The sequence below is a fragment of the Oreochromis aureus genome, linkage group 15, assembly GCF_013358895.1.
Source record: "Oreochromis aureus strain Israel breed Guangdong linkage group 15, ZZ_aureus, whole genome shotgun sequence".
Classification (NCBI taxonomy): domain Eukaryota; kingdom Metazoa; phylum Chordata; class Actinopteri; order Cichliformes; family Cichlidae; genus Oreochromis; species Oreochromis aureus.
The window spans coordinates 34,189,995-34,208,745 of NC_052956.1; the positions used below are offsets into that span (position 1 = coordinate 34,189,995).

The window sequence follows — 18,751 nt, forward strand, 5'->3', positions numbered from 1 at the left end:
AATAATTATATTTTTGTTTCTGCGATGGTTAATCCACTTGCACGTGCAAGCTCTAATTGAAATTATATTTTTAACGATAAAATATAATTATAGTTATTATCCATGAATTTTCAAATTTACAGTTTTACAAAAACCCACTAAACCAAAAAACCAAACCAAAACAAAGAAGCAGGAAATAAAGTAAACCACAACATTATTGTTGCTTGAAGGAAGAAATTAAAGTTACTTACTTGCATTGCTGAACATAAAATTAGTTGTCGGATATCATGCTTGTCTAAAAAGTCCAGCAGGCTGGCTCAAATTAGGGGATAAAAACGTAAATTCAGTTTGTTATTAACTTAATAAATAATGATATCATTTTTACTTTAAGTTTTCTAAAGATTTCCAAAATATGTCTGTATTTTTATTTTATTTCATGGAAAGCTGTTTAATACATTTTTAAAGCACTGTATCTAAATAATTTAAGAGCATGAGGAGGGATTTGTTTGTATGTTTATTGTGACTGGGCTTTCCACATTACTCTGTCTCAACCAGCACCAACAAAATGATAATAAAATATGAATAAATGAGAGCTACAGGTAGAAGCATTTGGACAGATAAATTAAAAACTAACTAAAAAATATGCAGCCCAGACTGTAAGTATTTGGACATTTTGAATATTATTGTTGTTTTCTACAGTGTCTCTTCTTAAACACATACATTGTTGACATAAATAATGAGCTTTACATCAGTTTTGGAAGAACTTCAATGACTTCAAATATAGTTTCATATTTGGGTTTTTTCAGCATTATGAATATTGTTGCATAAAGAGGGTTTAATAAATAAGAATAAATAAGTACCAGTACAAGCTAAGCATTTCTTAATAAAAAGCAAACATCTATAAATATTTATGGTTTATGACTGTGGACGAAAGGAAAATAATTTTAGATGAGATGGACATAAACCTTATTCTGTCTGCACAGCGCTTCTCGAGTGTTCTGCAGGATGCAGGTGAGAGGTTTCACCACAAGATGGAAACAGAAACAAAGGCCTGTGCGTTGTTCCTAGAGTATTTAAAAGTAGAATGGGAGGCAGAGCCTTCAGTTTTCAGGTCCCTCTTCTATGGAACCAGCTTCCAGTTTGGATTCTAGAGACAGACACTTCCTCTACTTTTAAGATTAGGCTTAAAACTTTTGCTAAAGCATATAGTTAGGGCTGGATCAGGTGACCATGAATCCTCCCTTAGTTATACTGCAATATAAGCGTAGGCTGCTGGGGGATTCCCATGATGCACCGGGTGCTTCTTCTTCACTCACTATGTGTTAATAGACCTGTCTGTATTGAATCATACTTGTTATTAATCTCTGGCTCTCTTCCACAGCATGTCTTTTATCCTGTCTTCCTTCTCTCACCCCAACCGGTCGCAGCAGATGGCCCCGCCCCTCCCTGAGCCTGGTTCTGCCGGAGGTTTCTTCCTGTTAAAAGGGAGTTTTTCCTTCCCACTGTCAACAAAGTGTTTGCTCATAGGGGGTCACATGATTGTTGGGTTTTTCTCTGTATGTGTTATTGTAGGGTCTACCTAACAATATAAAGAGCATTGAGACTGTTGCTGTTATTTGGAGCTGTATAAATAAAACTGAATTGAATTGAATAGAACTGCTGAGTTATTTCAGCTTTGATGTAAACCCACCCAGACAGATAATGTGTAGCTGTCCTCACCTTAGTGATGGCAAACCTCTCAGTCTTTCTAGAAAATCAACTTTACCACAGCAGGAAAGGACTTTAACTCCCATTTGACCAAACATACTGAAATAATTTCTTTGGCTGAGCTCTGTTTTTATTTTTTATTAAGAAACAAACAAAACAAAACACTCAATCATCAGATAAAAACTATTTTATTTAAATTATCTCAGAGAGTGAAAAATACACACATCAACAGTAATAGTGTATTTATTTTCTATACAAGCACTTTGACAAACAGTGATGAGTTTGTTGACCCTTGACAAATGGTACATCTGTGTGCACTTACACTCACCGGCCACTTTATTAGGTATACATTACACATATAAGGTTCCAGCCCACAATTTGTTTTTAAAACCACTTTAATTCTTTATAGCAGAGATTCAAGTGTCACACAGCAGCTGCAGATTTTGTGGGCTGCACATCCATGATGTGAATCTTCCGTGAACAGGACTGAGATCTGGTGACTGTGGAGGCCATTTGAGTAAAGTGAGCTTTGTGACATCACGTGTTGATACAAGGAAGGTGGATCCATGCTTTCATGTTGTTTACTCCAAATTCTGAATGTCACAGTGGAAGACACCCATTGGACCAAACAATCATTTTGCCCATTTTGCCTGATTTTGGTTTCCAGTTCTTTCCAATCTTCTGACCTCTGACATCAACAAGGCATTTTGACCCAGAGAACAGCTGCTCACTGGATATTTTCTCAATTTTGGATCCTTCTCTGTAAACCCTAGAGATGGTTGGCATGGGAAAATCCCAGCAGTTACCTGTTAGCAGTTTCTGAAATACTCAGACCAGCCCAAGAAACACCAACAACAATGATGCTACTTTGAAAGTCTCTTACAGCACCTTTGTCCCCCATTCTGGTGCTCAGTTTGATCAGTTATACACGCCTTGACCATGTCTCAATGCCCAAATGCATTAAACTGCTGCCATGTGATTGGATATTTGCATTAATGAGCCGTTGAGCAGGTAATAAAGTGGCAGGTGAGTGAAGGATTACAGTAAGTTTGTTTACACAGTCTTATTATGAGTGACCTTTTGTGGACAAAAAAACCAGGTCCTTATAAATTATTATATTTATATTTAAGTTTGATATATTGTTTGATTTTGTCAGTTTGAATAGTTACACAGTTGAAGTTTGAGCTTTTATACAGCTTAGCACAAACAAATCTACATAAACTCTACGAACCTGTGACTTTTCAACACATTTCTGCAGTTTGTGCAATCAAATAAAGCATCTGTATCCAGACAGATTCTGTCTTTACTTGATTTTCTAGCATCCAGTTTTTGGTTATAGTTCGATAAAGCTAAAAAATGTTTGGTTTGTTTGTTTCCTTTACTCTCTTGTATGTTTAGTTTGATACGCTTTAATAATCATTTTGTAGAGAATCGTTGTCGTAGACATCTGAAACAAAACAGAGATAAAAATGCAAGAGTGAGCCTAAATACTTGTACTTCAATTACAAATGACAAAAGCTCAGTCTGACTGGATTTTACTGCAGAGTATAAAAACGGAAACTTACCATCTGCATAGTCGACGTCGTCATAAATGTCTTGTTCCCTGCAAAAGAATATTTGGAATTTGTGATATTGCATAAGCTTCATCAACAAGGTTTAAACTAAACTAGTTAAAAGCAGAAAAGATGGTTATATACGAGCCGTTGCTGTGACGTGCATATTCTTTGTAACTGAGTGCATCATTTCAGTTTTAATGTTAGTTTATTAATACATGAATACATTTTCAATAATAATATATGCTTCTGAGGCCCAGACAAAAACATTAACATAAACAAAAAGATATTTAGATAAGATTTGTAAAAGACATTTTCACTAAGACTACATGTGAAAAAACATTTTATTCAACTAAAATAAAAATAAAAACTAGACTTTCAGAAAAACGTTAAAGCTAAAATAAAACAAAAACATAAAGCAAGTATCTTTAGTTTTGTACTTGAACATTTTGTAAAATGTATTATTAGCATTTGATGAGGATTTGAGCGGCAGTTTGTGTGTATTGGATTTTTGTGTGTTTCCTGTCTCTTGCTTCTGTCCTCCAGAAACACTAAATAAAGGACTAAAACGAACACTGAAACTAATAAAAACTGAAGTAAAACTAAACATTTTAAGCAATTGAAACTTAACTGAAACAAGCAAACTGGCTCCTGAAATGAACTGAAGCTAGACTGAATTTTTAAAAAAAAAACAACTTGAAATTAAAAAATAAATAAAGAAATAAAATAAAAACAAATTAGAAAATAGAAAACTGTAGTAACTTTGGTTACAATGGTTAATGGTTATTTTTGATTTTTCATCTTGGGTCTTGCTTGAGAACAAAACGATTTAATGTGATAAAATGATCCTCATTCTTATGTATTCCTATTTCATAAACACAGAAATGGTCTGAAGAATAAAAGAAAGGTGAAAGCTCAGAGGAGCCTGAGTCGGGGCAAAAAGACAATGCCTGAAGTCTACTGTGGATAATAAGCATTGTGGAAGCTGCTGAAGCTGTGGGAAGGGAAACATCAGTTCATCTAGACAGGCACTCTACACTTTAAGTGAGTTCTCCCCTTCCAGAGGATATTATTCTTTCCCCCATTAACAATCTTATTTGTTACTGTGATCGACTGCCTAATGTTGTAGAATCTGTCTCAACCTATTAATAGGACCCATAATAACATAAAGATAAAGAAAGGAGAGGTACAGTTTCATGCACTTTTAGCAATATATTAATAATTATATAAATCATCAGTAAATAGTTGAAGAAATCAAACCTTTAGATGGTTATGCACATTTGTGTGTATCTGAATTCCACTTAACTGGCTTCTATTTCCTGTTCTGCATGTTGTGATGAAAAAACTTCACAGTCCTAGCTTACACATTGCTTCTCATGCACAGAGACAGTGGGTGTGCTCATACATCTAGTATACATGCAAATATACTTGCCAGGTCAGAGGGGCAACCAATGTAAAACTAGGAATATGTTTAGTTATAAAATGTCTACTCCCTTTGTCCTTCAATACAGGTGTTCAAGTAACAGCCTGTATAAAATGAAAATATTTGCAAAACTCAGGCGGCAAAACCTATATGTCATGAAAAAAGTGCAAAAAATGCAATTAAATTAAATTAATGTTATTTAAACCCACTGTCTACTAGATTAGTATTAGTTTTAATTTAAAAGATGGTAATTTATATAATAAATTCCTAGAACCAATGAACAGGCCAAATTAGTTTACACAGATCTTTTTAAACAGTATCATGCACTCGGACATAAGGATGTGCACATCAATGACCCTTATATTATACATTACATACACTAAGCTTTATCTTTGACAATCTTCAAATAACACACATTTAGCGTGATTTATTACTTCTTTAGACTTTAAGGAAGTACATTGATATAGTCAGTCACATATGAAGTCAGAAGGATTCACTTACATTGGAAGAAGAAGAGATCTGGACACATAACCAACTGTGAAATAGGAGACAGCACAGAAATTATCACTATTTATTACATCATTATTTGAAATATTGAAATACTTTCTGAGTTATTGTCTGATAATTATCAATCACTACACAAAAATTATCTGTGTTGTGTCTTTATTACTCCATAAAGACTTAAAAGGCTGATGGGGTATTGCTGCCCTGCTGCGCTGGCAGGTGATGAGAATGTGATAACTTGAGACCGAGCTGACGTAGAAGTTTCAAATTTATACCATAGGTGTAGCTACTAAAAATCTCAGACGAGTTCAAATCCCAGTGACCTGACCTCAAAATCAAGGTCAAGTCCACCAGTACATCTTTACTTAGGTTAGAAGGATTGTTCTCTGTGGAGTTCATTCATGTATTGGCATATATTAGTTCATCCTCCCTGGGACTGTATCTTCTTGTATCATGTTGTCAAGCCCTTGTCTCTGTGTAATAACACTTCCTCTTTTATTTTGGTTGACATTTGTCTCTTGTGTCTTATATTTCATTTTTCTTTCTTTGTCATTACCTTGATTAGCTTCAGCTGTGTTTTGTTACCCTAGTGTTTCCATTCTCCCTGATTACCTCATCAGTGCATATAAAGCACTAGTCTTCAGTGCTTTAGTCATCATTCAGCCTTCAGTCATTGTCAGTGTCTTTTCTTTTTTTTGTTACAATTGTGTGCTTCATGTGTCTGTTTAAGAGTTTTAGAGCTGTTTTTTATGTGTGACTGTAAATTTTGCTTCTTTTGTCCATAGACATCTACGGTCAGTCTAATTAACAGGTTTTATTTACTTTGTCTCCATATCCTGCATTTGGATCCCTCTTTGCTGTGACTGTGACACTATGATTTAAAGATTTTCATCAAACATCAATGCAGATGAAATGAATTATTACTTTTTAATGCCAATAATTGATTTAATTAATTATATAGAGGCTGGTGACCTGTCCAGGGTATACCCCACCTCTCACCCTATGGCAGTTTGGACAGGCCCCAACCCTGAAAACGGTTTTTATAAAGGCTTATAAAGGTAAATTCTTCTAACTTTGTTGTTCTCTTGGGTTTATCTTTTTGTGGCACAAATTTGTGTTTTATTGAAATATCTTAAGTTTTATGGTAATATTTGGGTCAGGTTTAACCAACAAGAAACGATATAGGAAGAAATGTAAATTGCCTGATTTTTCATCAAGAAGCAGCAGATCAACATATTCAGCAAATACTCTGCTGTAGCCAAACAAGGTGGAATTTTATAATAATTATAAATAATAAAGTAATAAACTAAAACAGTGTGACATTTATGACATCCTCGTTTATTATTACTAGAAATAAAATAATATTTTATTTGGCTTTAATGTCGGGTCATTTTCATTTAGTTAATTAATATTTGGATGATTGCACTGTTTTGTTTTGTTTTTAAACATGCTCTTAATTTTTTTTATCTTCATAGCAGTTTCTTGTCTAATCTTTGTTTTTAATATTGTCTTTAAATCACCATTGACTACATCTGGGCCATGTTCAAACACATAAACATACAAATGGCTGAAATGTTTTAATTGCAAAGCCTCTTCTACGAAAGATTTGGAAGATGCGTACATCTTTTACAGGAAAGTTTTGTCTTTTTCCAGAGGCTGCAATGCACGACATATGAAGAGAACAGTAAGAAAAGCTCATAACATCCTATATTTAAAAAAAGACAAACAAACAAAATTCCACAGTACTTCTTGTTTTCTAAAACCAATGAACTGCAAATAATGCAAATACTACAGATTAAAATAACACAAGTGAATGAGATGCTGTTTTTTTACATACATTTCCCAAACTTGTTGCGACACAGAGCTTTCTTGCTGTTGGTGAGCTGGATGACATCCACAACCTCTCCCTGTGTTACAGGCAGATCTTTTGCTCCTGGTTTCTTTATGATGGAGTTAGGGTCCACCAACATGGTGTGCAGCACCCTGAGTGGTCCATCATACTGGGAAACAGTCACAGTGGTCACATTTTAAAAAAATGAAAAGGGCGATTCCCATTGCATGAGTAAAAAACAAACAAACATCTGAATTGATTGCTATGCAGACGACACTCTGCTTTATCCACTGAACTAAATCATCTGATGTAAAGTTTTTAAAAAGGTTTACCTTAAATTTTTTTTTCAAATCCTTCTCCACTTTGGGGTCTATGCTGAAAAATATAATATGGTATAACATTTAATCACAAATGAATTCATTAACAATTTTCTCATTGTTAATTTTTGTTTTTCTTTAACCTCATCTGGCATCACCAGTGACTAGATCTGCAAAAGTAAAAGTTCATTTTACAATGAAAATTCACAAATACTTAGTCATCAATATCTCAGCCTTCTTCAAATTAATTAGGGGTTAACTGATACCTGATTTCAGGTGGCGGAGGTGGGAAATCTTCAGGTAGTGGTTGGACATCATCATAGTCATCTGAGAACCAAAAAAGAAAAAAACGACCATAAAACGGATGCTAAAAGGAGTAAATAATAGTAAATAATAAACGATACATAATAAGAAATAATAATAAATATTATCTGATGAAAGAAACTGTTTCAAATATTTGTCATTAAAACTAAAAATAAAAAAAAAGTACATAGCTATCACTTGCATACTGCAAGATTGCCAAGTAGCTCAACTCATAGAAATGTTCTAGAAAAGACAAATTAGGTACCAAATATATCCTTGTACATTTTTTCCACTAGAGAAAAATACAAAAGAAAAATCCTTTTGTATTTTTATATCATCTTAACTTGGTATAGATTGTTATTTCCACTTCATTGTGGTCTGCAGTCACTTACCCTCATCTTGAATCAAGCTGCAAGTTAGAGGAAACATACAAACAAGGGTTTAGTTGGAAGAGACGTGAGTAAAACTGAAAATGAAATTCAACTGAACAGATGTGAAGCTGCAGCAGAATTAGCAATCTCTTATCCTGCACCTGTCTCTGTTGTTGGAGTCCATATTAAAGACCTGTGGTGGGTCCGGGGGTGGTGGAGGTAACGCTTGTGAGTTTGATTTTTTGTACCCGTGTTTGATCTTCACTGCTTCATAGTCAATATCCACACACGAGTTGTTGATGTATCCATCTGCAGAGAAGTGCAACAACAAAATTAAGCACTGTGACTTGATTGTGACATTTCATGATTATGTGATACGCATTAGCCACACATAATCATCTAATACCCAGAATCTGATCTGTATATTAGATGATTATTACTTATTTTATTACTTAAAACTAGATTTATGCTAAATAGCCACAGCACAGAATCCTAGAAGAAAGATGAATTAAGTGACTTTGAATATGGCATGGTTGTTGGTGCCAGGATTTTCCCAGATAGTGGTCCAAAAAAGAGAAAATATCCAGTGAATGGCAGTCCTCTGGGTGAGAATGCCTTTTTGAGGTCAGAGGGGAATAGCCAGACAGTCACTGAAATAACCACTTATTACAATCAGAGTATGCAGAAGAGCATCTTTCAACACAATGTGTTAAACCTTGAAGCACATGGGGTACAGTAGCAGAAGTAGCACTCCTGTCAGCTAAGAACAGGAAAGGTGTCCACAATTAACATGAGCTCACCAAAACTGAGCAATAGAAGATTGCATAAAAGTCTGGTCTGATGATGAGTCCTGATGTCTGCTGCCACGTTATGGTGGTAGAATCAGAATTTGGGAAACATACAAACAAGGGTTTAGTTGGAAGAGACGTGAGTAAAACTGAAAATGAAATTCAACTGAACAGATGTGAAGCTGCAGCAGAATTAGCAATCTCTTATCCTGCACCTGTCTCTGTTGTTGGAGTCCATATTAAAGACCTGTGGTGGGTCCGGGGGTGGTGGAGGTAACGCTTGTGAGTTTGATTGAAAGCATGGATCGATTGTATCAATGGCTCAGGCTTCTCTTTGTGGTGGGGGCACAGTTTGGGATCTTGAGTACCAACTGAGTATTCTTTGGTGCTTCCAGCAGGAACAAGTCACAAAACTCAAATCATCACCAAATATGACAATTAGTTCATTGTATTCAGATAAATTCCACAGTCAGTAGATGTCAATCCAGTAGAGCACCTTTGGGATGTGATTGAATGGGAGACATTACAGATGCACAGCTACATATCTAGAGCAGCTGCACCAAAATCTCCAAGGAGTTGTGTTGAATTTATGCTGAATTTTTATCAAGAATTAAAGATATTCTAAGGTCACAGGTGCATCCAAAGGGGTAGCTAACAAAGTGAGCAGTGAATGTATATTTATATCCAGAGTATGCATTTCTAACATTAACATAGGAAGCAGTTGTTTCTCAGTTCCATATGAGAGTTCAACTATTGTTAAATAAATCCGTTCCGAGGGAGCAACAGCATCACTTTCATGCTCCATAATCACACTTACACAACAATGTGCTAAAGTTCAGTCACACTAACTGCATTTTGTCTACATTGTAACTTTGTGATGCTTTTTCCTCTATTCTTGCTATGACATGCTAGACAGAGGAGTCAACGAAACGTCTCAACGAGACGTTATGGTCTCAAAAGCTCAGATGCAGATACTTTATATTTTTGAAGACAAAGTAAAATAAATAAGTAAAGTGAAAAGATGTTGCCAGAGCCCTTTGAGGAAGTAAGGAACAGAAAAAAATATCTTACAGAAGGAAGTACTTAACGACTTTAGGGGAAAAAAGTGTGAAAGCTGCATTATTTGAGTTTTGATTTGTCAGTTACTGGCATTACTTTGCTTTTTTGAGTAACAAATGGAAAAAAATATTAAATCAGTAGGAAGAAACTGAAAGGGGGACCTTTGCTAAAACACGACGCCAAGAGGTCCTCACCAAGGTCCTCACCAAGCGACTCATTTACCCAGTCACACACACCTTCATACCTTTAGCCTAATTATTGCCTAATTCTCACACACACACTCTGGTGGATGCATTAGAGTACAGTATCTTGCACCAGGATACTTTGATATGCAGACTGGAGGAGCCAGAGATCAAACCATCAAGCCTTCCGATTGGTAGACGCCTTGCTTCATCTCCTGAACCACAGCTACGATAATATCACCACCAACGACAATAAGCAGTGTTTCAGATGGAAAACTTTGATGCAGAAGTCTCTACTTTGTTTGTTTTCTTTTTTCTTTTGATATTTGAGTACAAGTCAATTTATTCAAAGGCTTTCTTTATGTGATTGACTGAAATGTAAACTTACAGTTTCCATTCAAAGTGCGTGCCAACCATCTGCCTCCCGGGTTACCCGTCACACGGAGGATCTCCACGCTGTCCCCCTGGTGCACGCTCAGGTCCAGTTTCCCTTCCCCATTCCAGTCGTACCGGACTTTGGCGGTGTGAATAACCTCTATCTCGCCTTGTAACTGCATGGGGGGAAGAGATAACATTTACACCAAAGGGATGAGGCGGTTCAGGATAACTTAACCATTAACCATTCAGGCTAACTTAAAAGTCATCTTTTCTCTCTCCGTGTCTTTACCTGAAATTTTTTCTTGAGCTCATTCATTTTTTTCTGAATCTCTTTCATGTCCTTCTCCTGTTGCTTCTTTATTTCTTTCATGGTCGCTTTCTCCTGCTCCCTATAAGAGAAGAATCAAATAAACAAACGAAGGCCCGCCACCTTTTAATAGAATTCCCCCTTCACAGATTTTGATTTAGATGCCTTTATTGTTCGTTTTCCCGGCAGATAAATGTTTCACATATAAGCGTTTTACGCAAAAAGTTTTTCAAGTTTTTCTGTCTTCCCACATTTCGACAGACCTTGCCTGAATTCTGTCACAATGTTTTGCTTTAACAGGAAATTCTGTATGTTGAATCACAGGAAATGAGTGTGACTTACTTTTTATAGTAAACGATAAATAAAGATGTAGATATCGTACCAAGGTACCATTTGTTGCACTGTAACTTAAATACTGCACCACACATCACTTATGAGGTACAAAAATAACAGAAGCAGCAACAGAAACAATAGAAACTGTATACTGCTTTCTGTTCATGCAGCTGCAGCCACATTTCTATTAAATAGAGACTCAGTGGTTTAATGGGGAAGGCAGAACATTCATACTTACTCATCAATCATCTCATACACCTCGTCATCATCCTGCAAGAGAAAAGCTTTTAATTGTACCCGTAAAGAGCAGACAAGTCATCTTGTACGGGATTATTAGATAAAAGCGGCACTTCTGATTACTTCTGATAAAGTAATGCCTTTTTGTAGATTTTCAAAGCTTAAATCAAAAAATTATCAGAGCTGTTTATTTTTTGTGCCTTATTATTTTCTAAGAGTGCAATGCGGGTTTTAAACCTAGTCTATTAACAGGGAAATGTGCACTACGTTCTTGCAAAGTGAGACTTCCACGCTGCTAAATTTTTCGTTTTTGCTTTTCTTTACTCACCCCATCAACACACTGTGAACTGTGATCGCTGCAGTTCTCTGTAAAGTAAAGTAAAATATAGATTATAAACCGATATGTGAAAACAGGGCGTGTCCTCTAATAGAAAACACAATGTTAAAAATACCAAGCAGTAACTATAGCTCAGACAGTGTAGCATGTCAGGGAAGCTTCAAGAACAAAACAAGCCTTCACCATTTTTGTCAATGTCGATATCGTCATAGGGATCCTGTTCGTCTTCGTCCAGGTCTCTGAAATCGACAAACAGAGATGTTTCTCTAATCACTGGTCAGCAAGTGCTTTGTTACATCTGTATTCACTCAGTAGGCAAAAGCTTAATTTGACTGTTAAAACCATCATCTGGTCAAGAAGGCTTTTCTTTAAAAGTATACTTAGGTGTGTTTAAAATGCGTTTTAAGAAACAGCGTTGCTGTCCAACAAGCGAATCCTCTTAGATATTTTCTAATCTCTAGTCACGACTGCAGCAGCGGTAAACCCTCTGCTTCGTAATTCTTCAGCATCACTCGCCCGCACTAGATGTAAATGAAGTCATTTGAAAGCTGAAACTAAGGTGTCCTATAATACTTGGTTTAAAACACTAAGAGTTTCACACAGTTTCCTTTGCATCAGTACAGCAGTACTGGGCCTCTTACATAAGAGGCTCAAAACCTGACATAACAGGGCTTCACACCATCGTCGCGTTAACCCAAATACTTACGCAGAGGCAATCTGCCGCTGCAGTCTGTTGGGTTTGTCAGAGCGTTGTGGAGGTTTTGGAGGACTGACCACTGCCGGTAAAGACATCCTTCTGCTTCCTGAGCCTACAAAGAGTAGCAGAGAGAAAGTCTTTGCACAATGACGTTACGACAAAATGAAATGGATGAAAGAAGTGAGATCCCACAAGGGGCAATCACACAGACAGCAGAAATGACTGCTTTACGCATGTGATGTTTGGTGCTCTGTATGAGTGTTCTGCTTTTTCCGTTAAAGTGGTTGGACGAATCAAGTTTTTAAGCAAATTTTTTGTCACTGACAAAGCACAATGAGGACTGTGAGTGTTAGAATCTTTCTCATTACAAGATATAAGAACAGATTATTTTTAAAAGGCTCTCCTCCTCTCCAGGTATTTGATCTGCTGTCGGTGATATTCCGACTTTCAAATTTTCCAATAAATGAGACTTAACGCTTGATGAAAGTTTTATGTTCGGAGATGAACCTAACCACAGATTGCAGTTGTCACTTTTAGACTTAATTTGGACAATTCTGACATTTTGAGCCATCGTAGCAGTAAAATTAAAGACATGGTTATGTTTCTGTCCATCTCTGTGACAGGACATGACGGCGTGACAGGGAGGCAGCATGAAGAACATCAGGTCAACGTAAACTGAGCAGCTAAAAGGAAGTTAGTCATCATTAATTTTATTATTTGTATTCTGTGAGTTCAGTCAAGAGATAAACTATACACCAGCCACTGTCATGGTACAGCAGACACAAACAAGTCAAAATGGTCTCACTTACTGTGTTAACTTAATGTGGCGGCATAGTTTATTAAGGGACTTGAACACTTGAGCCAGACAGACTTACCATCACTCGTCCTCGGGGCAGGAAGAGCAGGAGGAAGCCCTCTCCTGTTCCTCCGAAATGGCTCCAAGTTGACAGTCGGAGGTCTTTTAGGTTTCACGGGCATCGGTCCTTCAGGGGGCAGAGGCCTCCTCAGTGGTGTCACTTCCCCCGCGCTCCTCTGTCGAGGCTGCTGTCTGAGTGGAAGAGGGGTAGAGGTGGGAGGTGGAACAGGAGCTGGGCTTCCAGCTCCTAGTCGGGGTACCTGGGCTACCTGGGGGACCGGGGGCCTCTGATGCCTCAGCATCATGTTCTGTAGCATCTCCCCCGTCTGCTTAACTTTGGTAGCATCTGTTGGCTGAATGGGGGCTCTGAGTCCAGCATAGGCAGGCGGTCGAGGGAACGAACCCGGTCTGGGAGGGATCGAAGCCGCCATCGGCTCAATTCTCGGGAGCCTCACCGGGCCTGGGCCAGCCAGATGAGGAGGAATCGTGGGTGAGAGTCTCTGTGTCAGCTCGCTCTCTGCCACTGGAAGAATGGCTCTCCCAAACCCAGGTCGAGGAGATTTCGGCGAACCGCTATCCCGGCTGCTGGTATCCGAGGTGCTGGATTTGCTGTTGAACTTGGCTCTCAGAGCCTTGACATCAACGCTGTCCCCCTGAAAACAACACAAGAGCAGAATCTCAACTGCAGCAGCTCTGCTTGTAAAGCAGGAAGTTAGCAGCGGAGCACAGAGCAAGGCATGCCCCCCACGCACACAAACACACACACATCAAAACCCTACGCTATCTTTACAAAGTGAGAATGCAGCGTGCAACAACACTGTTTCCTGGTTTGTTTTGATGTTCACAGAAATGATAGCTCTCTTTGCAGCACTTGAAACTTCTCAGTGAACTCTGAACACCAAAGATCCAAATGATGTGAGAAGTAATTATTATTAGATGTTAGTCAAGAATAATAATCAAAAAAATTAGATCAGCACAAATGTATTTTTAAAAAGCATGTGAGCTCAAGTTTTGTTTGCCGAGATTTTTGGTGAAAGTAAACACAGGGTGAAAACAAAAATCTTGTCACTCCTGAGAAATACGCTAAATGAAAGGATCTTCTAATGAAACATAATGTTATGCACTGAGGCCTCAACCCTGGGACCAGTTGTATTTTACTTCTTACCCTCGGGTCATCTTAACAGGCTCATTAATTTGTACTTCAGCTATATTGAAGATAAACAGTAGTGCCTCAGTGCTTCACCATTAATAATCCTCAGTTTTACCATCTCAGCTGAACTTGTTGTGTTTGGCCGTGTTTAGCTTCTCCGGCGACCTCAAATCACCTCCTTGAAATCTTTGACAAGAATTTAAATTTTGAACGTCATCTGCGAGCTCACCCAGTCTTGTTTGTTTCATCTAAGAAGCACAAATCAAACCTCTGCTGTCATTTAACAAGTTAGAACTTTTATTTTCTCCCATCTCGATTATTTGAACTCACAGTTCATGCGTATTTCTAAGTCCTCTGGTTGGTTTAGACGCAGCAGCTAAACACCACATCACCCATATTCTTGCTTCCCTGCATGAACTAGAGGTCGTTTTAAGATGTCGTTCATCACGTATAAACCCTGCTGAGACCTCGTTCTAGCAGTTTTCGTTCTGTTTCTTTGATCAGGACTTTTTGTTTTTTGAAATCCAGGTTTTTAAGGTATCAAAGCCTAAACTTTGGAATAGCCGACCCCTGAGAATCAGGTCGACTGAATCTGTGATGTGTTTTAAACCAGCGGTCCCCAACCTTTTTTGCGCCATGGACCGGTTTATGCCCGACAATATTTTCATGGACCGGCCTTTAAGGTGTCGCGGATAAATACAACAAAATAAAACTAGTACCGGTACCGAAAAAAACAAGATTTATTCATAACACACGTGAAAAGACCCAGGAAAACCGAGTTAACGATAAAAACGATAACAAAATAACGCTGAAAACCGATAAAAACCCTGAAAACCATACATTTCACACCTGAGCCTCAACTCTCGCGGCCCGGTACCAAACGACTCACGGACCGGTACCGGTCCGAGGCCCGGGGGTTGGATAAACCTTTGGCTTTGGTTGATACCAAATGCTTTGCGAATGACTGAAAATAGGATAGGACTGGTTCAGATCAAAACTGTGAACCAATTTGCAACTGTGCATTTTAAAAGGCGCCATGGAAGTAAAGTTGTTTAAAGTTATCAATGCCAAAAACAGGTCTGATACCAGCACTTTGTTTTGTCCATATTTGTAATCTGTTTGTTTCCCTGCAGTGATGCAAAATAACCTATTATGACAATCATGGCAGCATAATCAGAGCAGATTCGTTTGGATCAACACTTCCTCAAACACATTACTGGTTAAAGTCATTTTAATTGTGATGTATTGAGACCTAACCTGCACATCTTGCAGCTATTCTAAGTAAGTACAAATTAAGTTATGACTTTTTAGATAAATATTACAAAGTGCTTCACAACAACAAAGTTTTTAGTGGGAGTTGAATGGGAGTGAGTCCACCGTTACTCCAAAAGCTTTAGTTCTCAGCCTCGTTTGCTGCACATGCAGCGGGCCACATGACCTCACATAACCTGCTGGGGATGTATCGGTGTAAACGTTTTTTTTATGTGTGCTGGTGAATATCCATTTTCAAAACGAAGAGTTGGAAATCCTAAATTACTCTGCTGCATCACTTCATTCAATTCAGTTTAGAGTATTTCACATGTTCTCTAGCAAGCTGGAAGTAGACTATTTATAAAGGTGGATGACCTCACTGCTCCCTAAGAGTAAAGCCAAGACATACTGAGACATATCAAGACACTGCTGGCTGCACTAAGGGCTTCTACCGAGTAAGAAAAAACTCCGTAAACTTCAGAATATTTTTCTCCAATGCTGTTTTTCAATCATTTTTAGTAGATCTTGTCACACTGATGTACTATCAAGCATTAATCAGACATTTAGTGCTACAAACACGGGATGTGATGTCATGCGTGACACCTGCATTGAATAAGGCAGTCATGAAGGGAGCTACTTACTTCTTCTTGGAAACTGTACCTCAAGATCTGCAGAACAGACAACTTTGAACGTCTCTTCTGCAGATCTGAGGGAACTTCTGCTAGTTAAACGTGTGCTGTGTAAACTAATCGTTAAACTAATGTTGTTAATCGCTCTGACAACAATAAGAAAAACAAAAAGTAAATTGCTCATAGCCTGATCATTACAGCGTCACTCACTGATTAATGCCCCATCTTGAAGCTGTAAGCTGAGGCTTTCATTTCGTCTTTGTATTTTAAAAGTCAGCATGACGAGTGAGGAAGGGACCAGACTGAGAAACAGGAGGACGGGGCTCTCCGTGACATTTGGGACAAAGACACATTTTATTGTAGTTGTAGCTTCTGTACACCACTGCAGTGGATTATAAATCAAACAACAAAGATGTCACTGAACTGATGACGGAACACAAATCGAGCATGAGCTGTTTGAGATTGACATTCACTTTTATGTACAGCCTTCCCATTTTAGTGTGAAAAACTAACATCAATTTAAACATATATATAAAAAAATACTCTTTTGAATTCTTGCATGAAAAAACAGCTCACCAAATGCTTTTTTTTCCCCTTGAGTTGCTCTACTAGTCCTTTACTGCACCTGCCTTTAGCTGCTGCTTGTTTGAGGGTCTCTTTGCTTTCAGTTTTGTATTCAATAATAGAAAAGCATGCACTATTGGGTGAAGATCATGTGACTTACTCGGCCATTGAAGAATATCCTTTAATTGGCCTCAAGAAACTCTTGTTGCTTGGTTTGGGTCATTATCGATTTTCACAGTTAGGTGCTTTCTGATTGGTTTTGCAGCATTTGGCTGAGGCTGAGCAGAGATTATGGTTCTGTTTGACACACAGTGCTTTGGATCATGATCTGTTTCTCCCTTTCTTCATACTTGTCTCTTCTCATCATTCTGGTACAAGTTCATCTTGGTTACAACAGTCCAAACAGTTATTTATTTATTTACTCATTTTTTACAGAACTGTTTAAGGTGGAGCAGCTTTTTTTATGCTTTGCATCATTATGTCACACATGCCATTGAAGAGCCATTGAAACATGCTTCACATGTGTGTTCGTATCAACTTTGCACAAGCTAGTTTTTATTGATACCTCTGTAAAGCACTTGGGGATACTACATAAATACGTTGTACTCACTGTTGTCTCTTTCTGTGTGAACAGAACAATCCCACCAAGGCAGGCTGTCTTCAACATGTGACATGTTGTTGCTCACCTTTTGTGTAAGATGTTTATGAACCAAGTAGGGGTGCAAAAAGGCTTAAGCCAAGGGACAGAGGAGGAAGGTATTGGCACGTTTTTCCAAGGGCTTGCCAGACCAAACCAGAGCTCACTAAAACAATCACATGACTTGCAGGAAGGCACCTTGATGACAGAGATGTTTGCACCTGTGATCCTGGTGCACGAGTTTCTAGAAGTTACTAGCATGTGCTTCATCTGTGCACGGCAGGGTGCTTTGCTTTGCTTTGCTGGTGACTGAGCACGGATCTCCCAACGCTTATTCAGCTTTTCAGAGGTCATTTCCCGTCTGATCGCTCTGTGAACCACAACGCACTGCTGCTAGCTGGTTGCTATCATACCGGCAGTTTTAACTAGCCATCCACTGCATTTGAATATTTCCAAAGGGCTGAAAATGAAAATGGACAGAACTGCAAACTAATATTAATTATTTAATTAATATTTCTAAGAAAAACAAATAAGAAAATTCAAATAAATATATACTTTTTTGCTCTATAACCTCAAGATTTTTATGCATTTTAAGCATGTTTTATGTTTAGTCATGTTATTCTTAAAAATGTTTTGTATGGATGAAACAACAGATAATAATTAACATCTCTGTGAAGCTTGTATTTAAAATATTTTTTAGACATTGGGGTTTTTAAATTAATCCTTATGAAGTAAATCAAGACAAAGGTTGCGTAGTGCTGGGTGGTAAAAGCGGAAATAGAGAGAGAAACGTTTTAGAGATTATTATTATTATTATTATTATTATTATTATTATTATCATCATCCTTTATTTATTCAGGTGAAAAGTCACATTGAGATTTAAATCTCATTTCCAAGAGACCCAGGCTTTCAAAATGCTCACAGCATCACAAGAACCGTGAGGGAGATACAATCGAAAGGGAAGCTGTGAAACATGACGAATGAATATCTCAGCTGTTGACAAAATAAAAACAATAAACGAATCACACCGCCGCTCAGTGTCACTCGTTCAGGCTGTGAGCTTTGCAAAGTCAAAAAGTAGCTGAAGAGCAGGAAGTGCTCGCAACCACACACCTCCATACCTCAGCTAGCATCCTGCACCCGGTTACCATAGAAACGCATGCTGCTGTCACTCCTGCACCAATAAGCTGCAAGCTCCGTTCGCAGTTCGGGGCGGCGGCATCGCCTTTGTTACAGGGAACAAAGGAAGCAGACAAAAAAACTTTCCCTCCAAACCACAAAAAAAGAAAAAAAAAAACACTCACATGCTCGCACACTTTCAGTCAGCGCGCGCCTGCTGCAGAGCAAACACCGACACT

General features: G+C 38.0%; 1 protein-coding gene across 1 annotated transcript; it reads right to left on the minus strand.

The window, feature by feature from the left end:
* Nucleotides 1–1,864: 1,864 nt before the first annotated feature.
* On the minus strand, nt 1,865–14,450 carry si:ch73-40i7.2 (FYN-binding protein 1). The gene is made up of 16 exons (XM_039599188.1): nt 14,428–14,450; nt 13,182–13,815; nt 12,316–12,418; nt 11,793–11,848; nt 11,601–11,638; nt 11,274–11,305; nt 10,685–10,784; nt 10,406–10,568; nt 8,150–8,297; nt 8,010–8,026; nt 7,581–7,641; nt 7,330–7,372; nt 7,004–7,166; nt 5,164–5,197; nt 3,252–3,289; nt 1,865–3,133 (listed from the first exon to the last, which is right to left on the minus strand). The coding sequence occupies exons 1-16, from the start codon at nt 14,428–14,430 to the stop codon at nt 3,096–3,098; spliced, it is 1,671 nt and encodes a 556-aa protein (XP_039455122.1). The 5' UTR covers nt 14,431–14,450; the 3' UTR covers nt 1,865–3,095.
* Between the last annotated feature and the right edge of the window lie 4,301 nt (nt 14,451–18,751).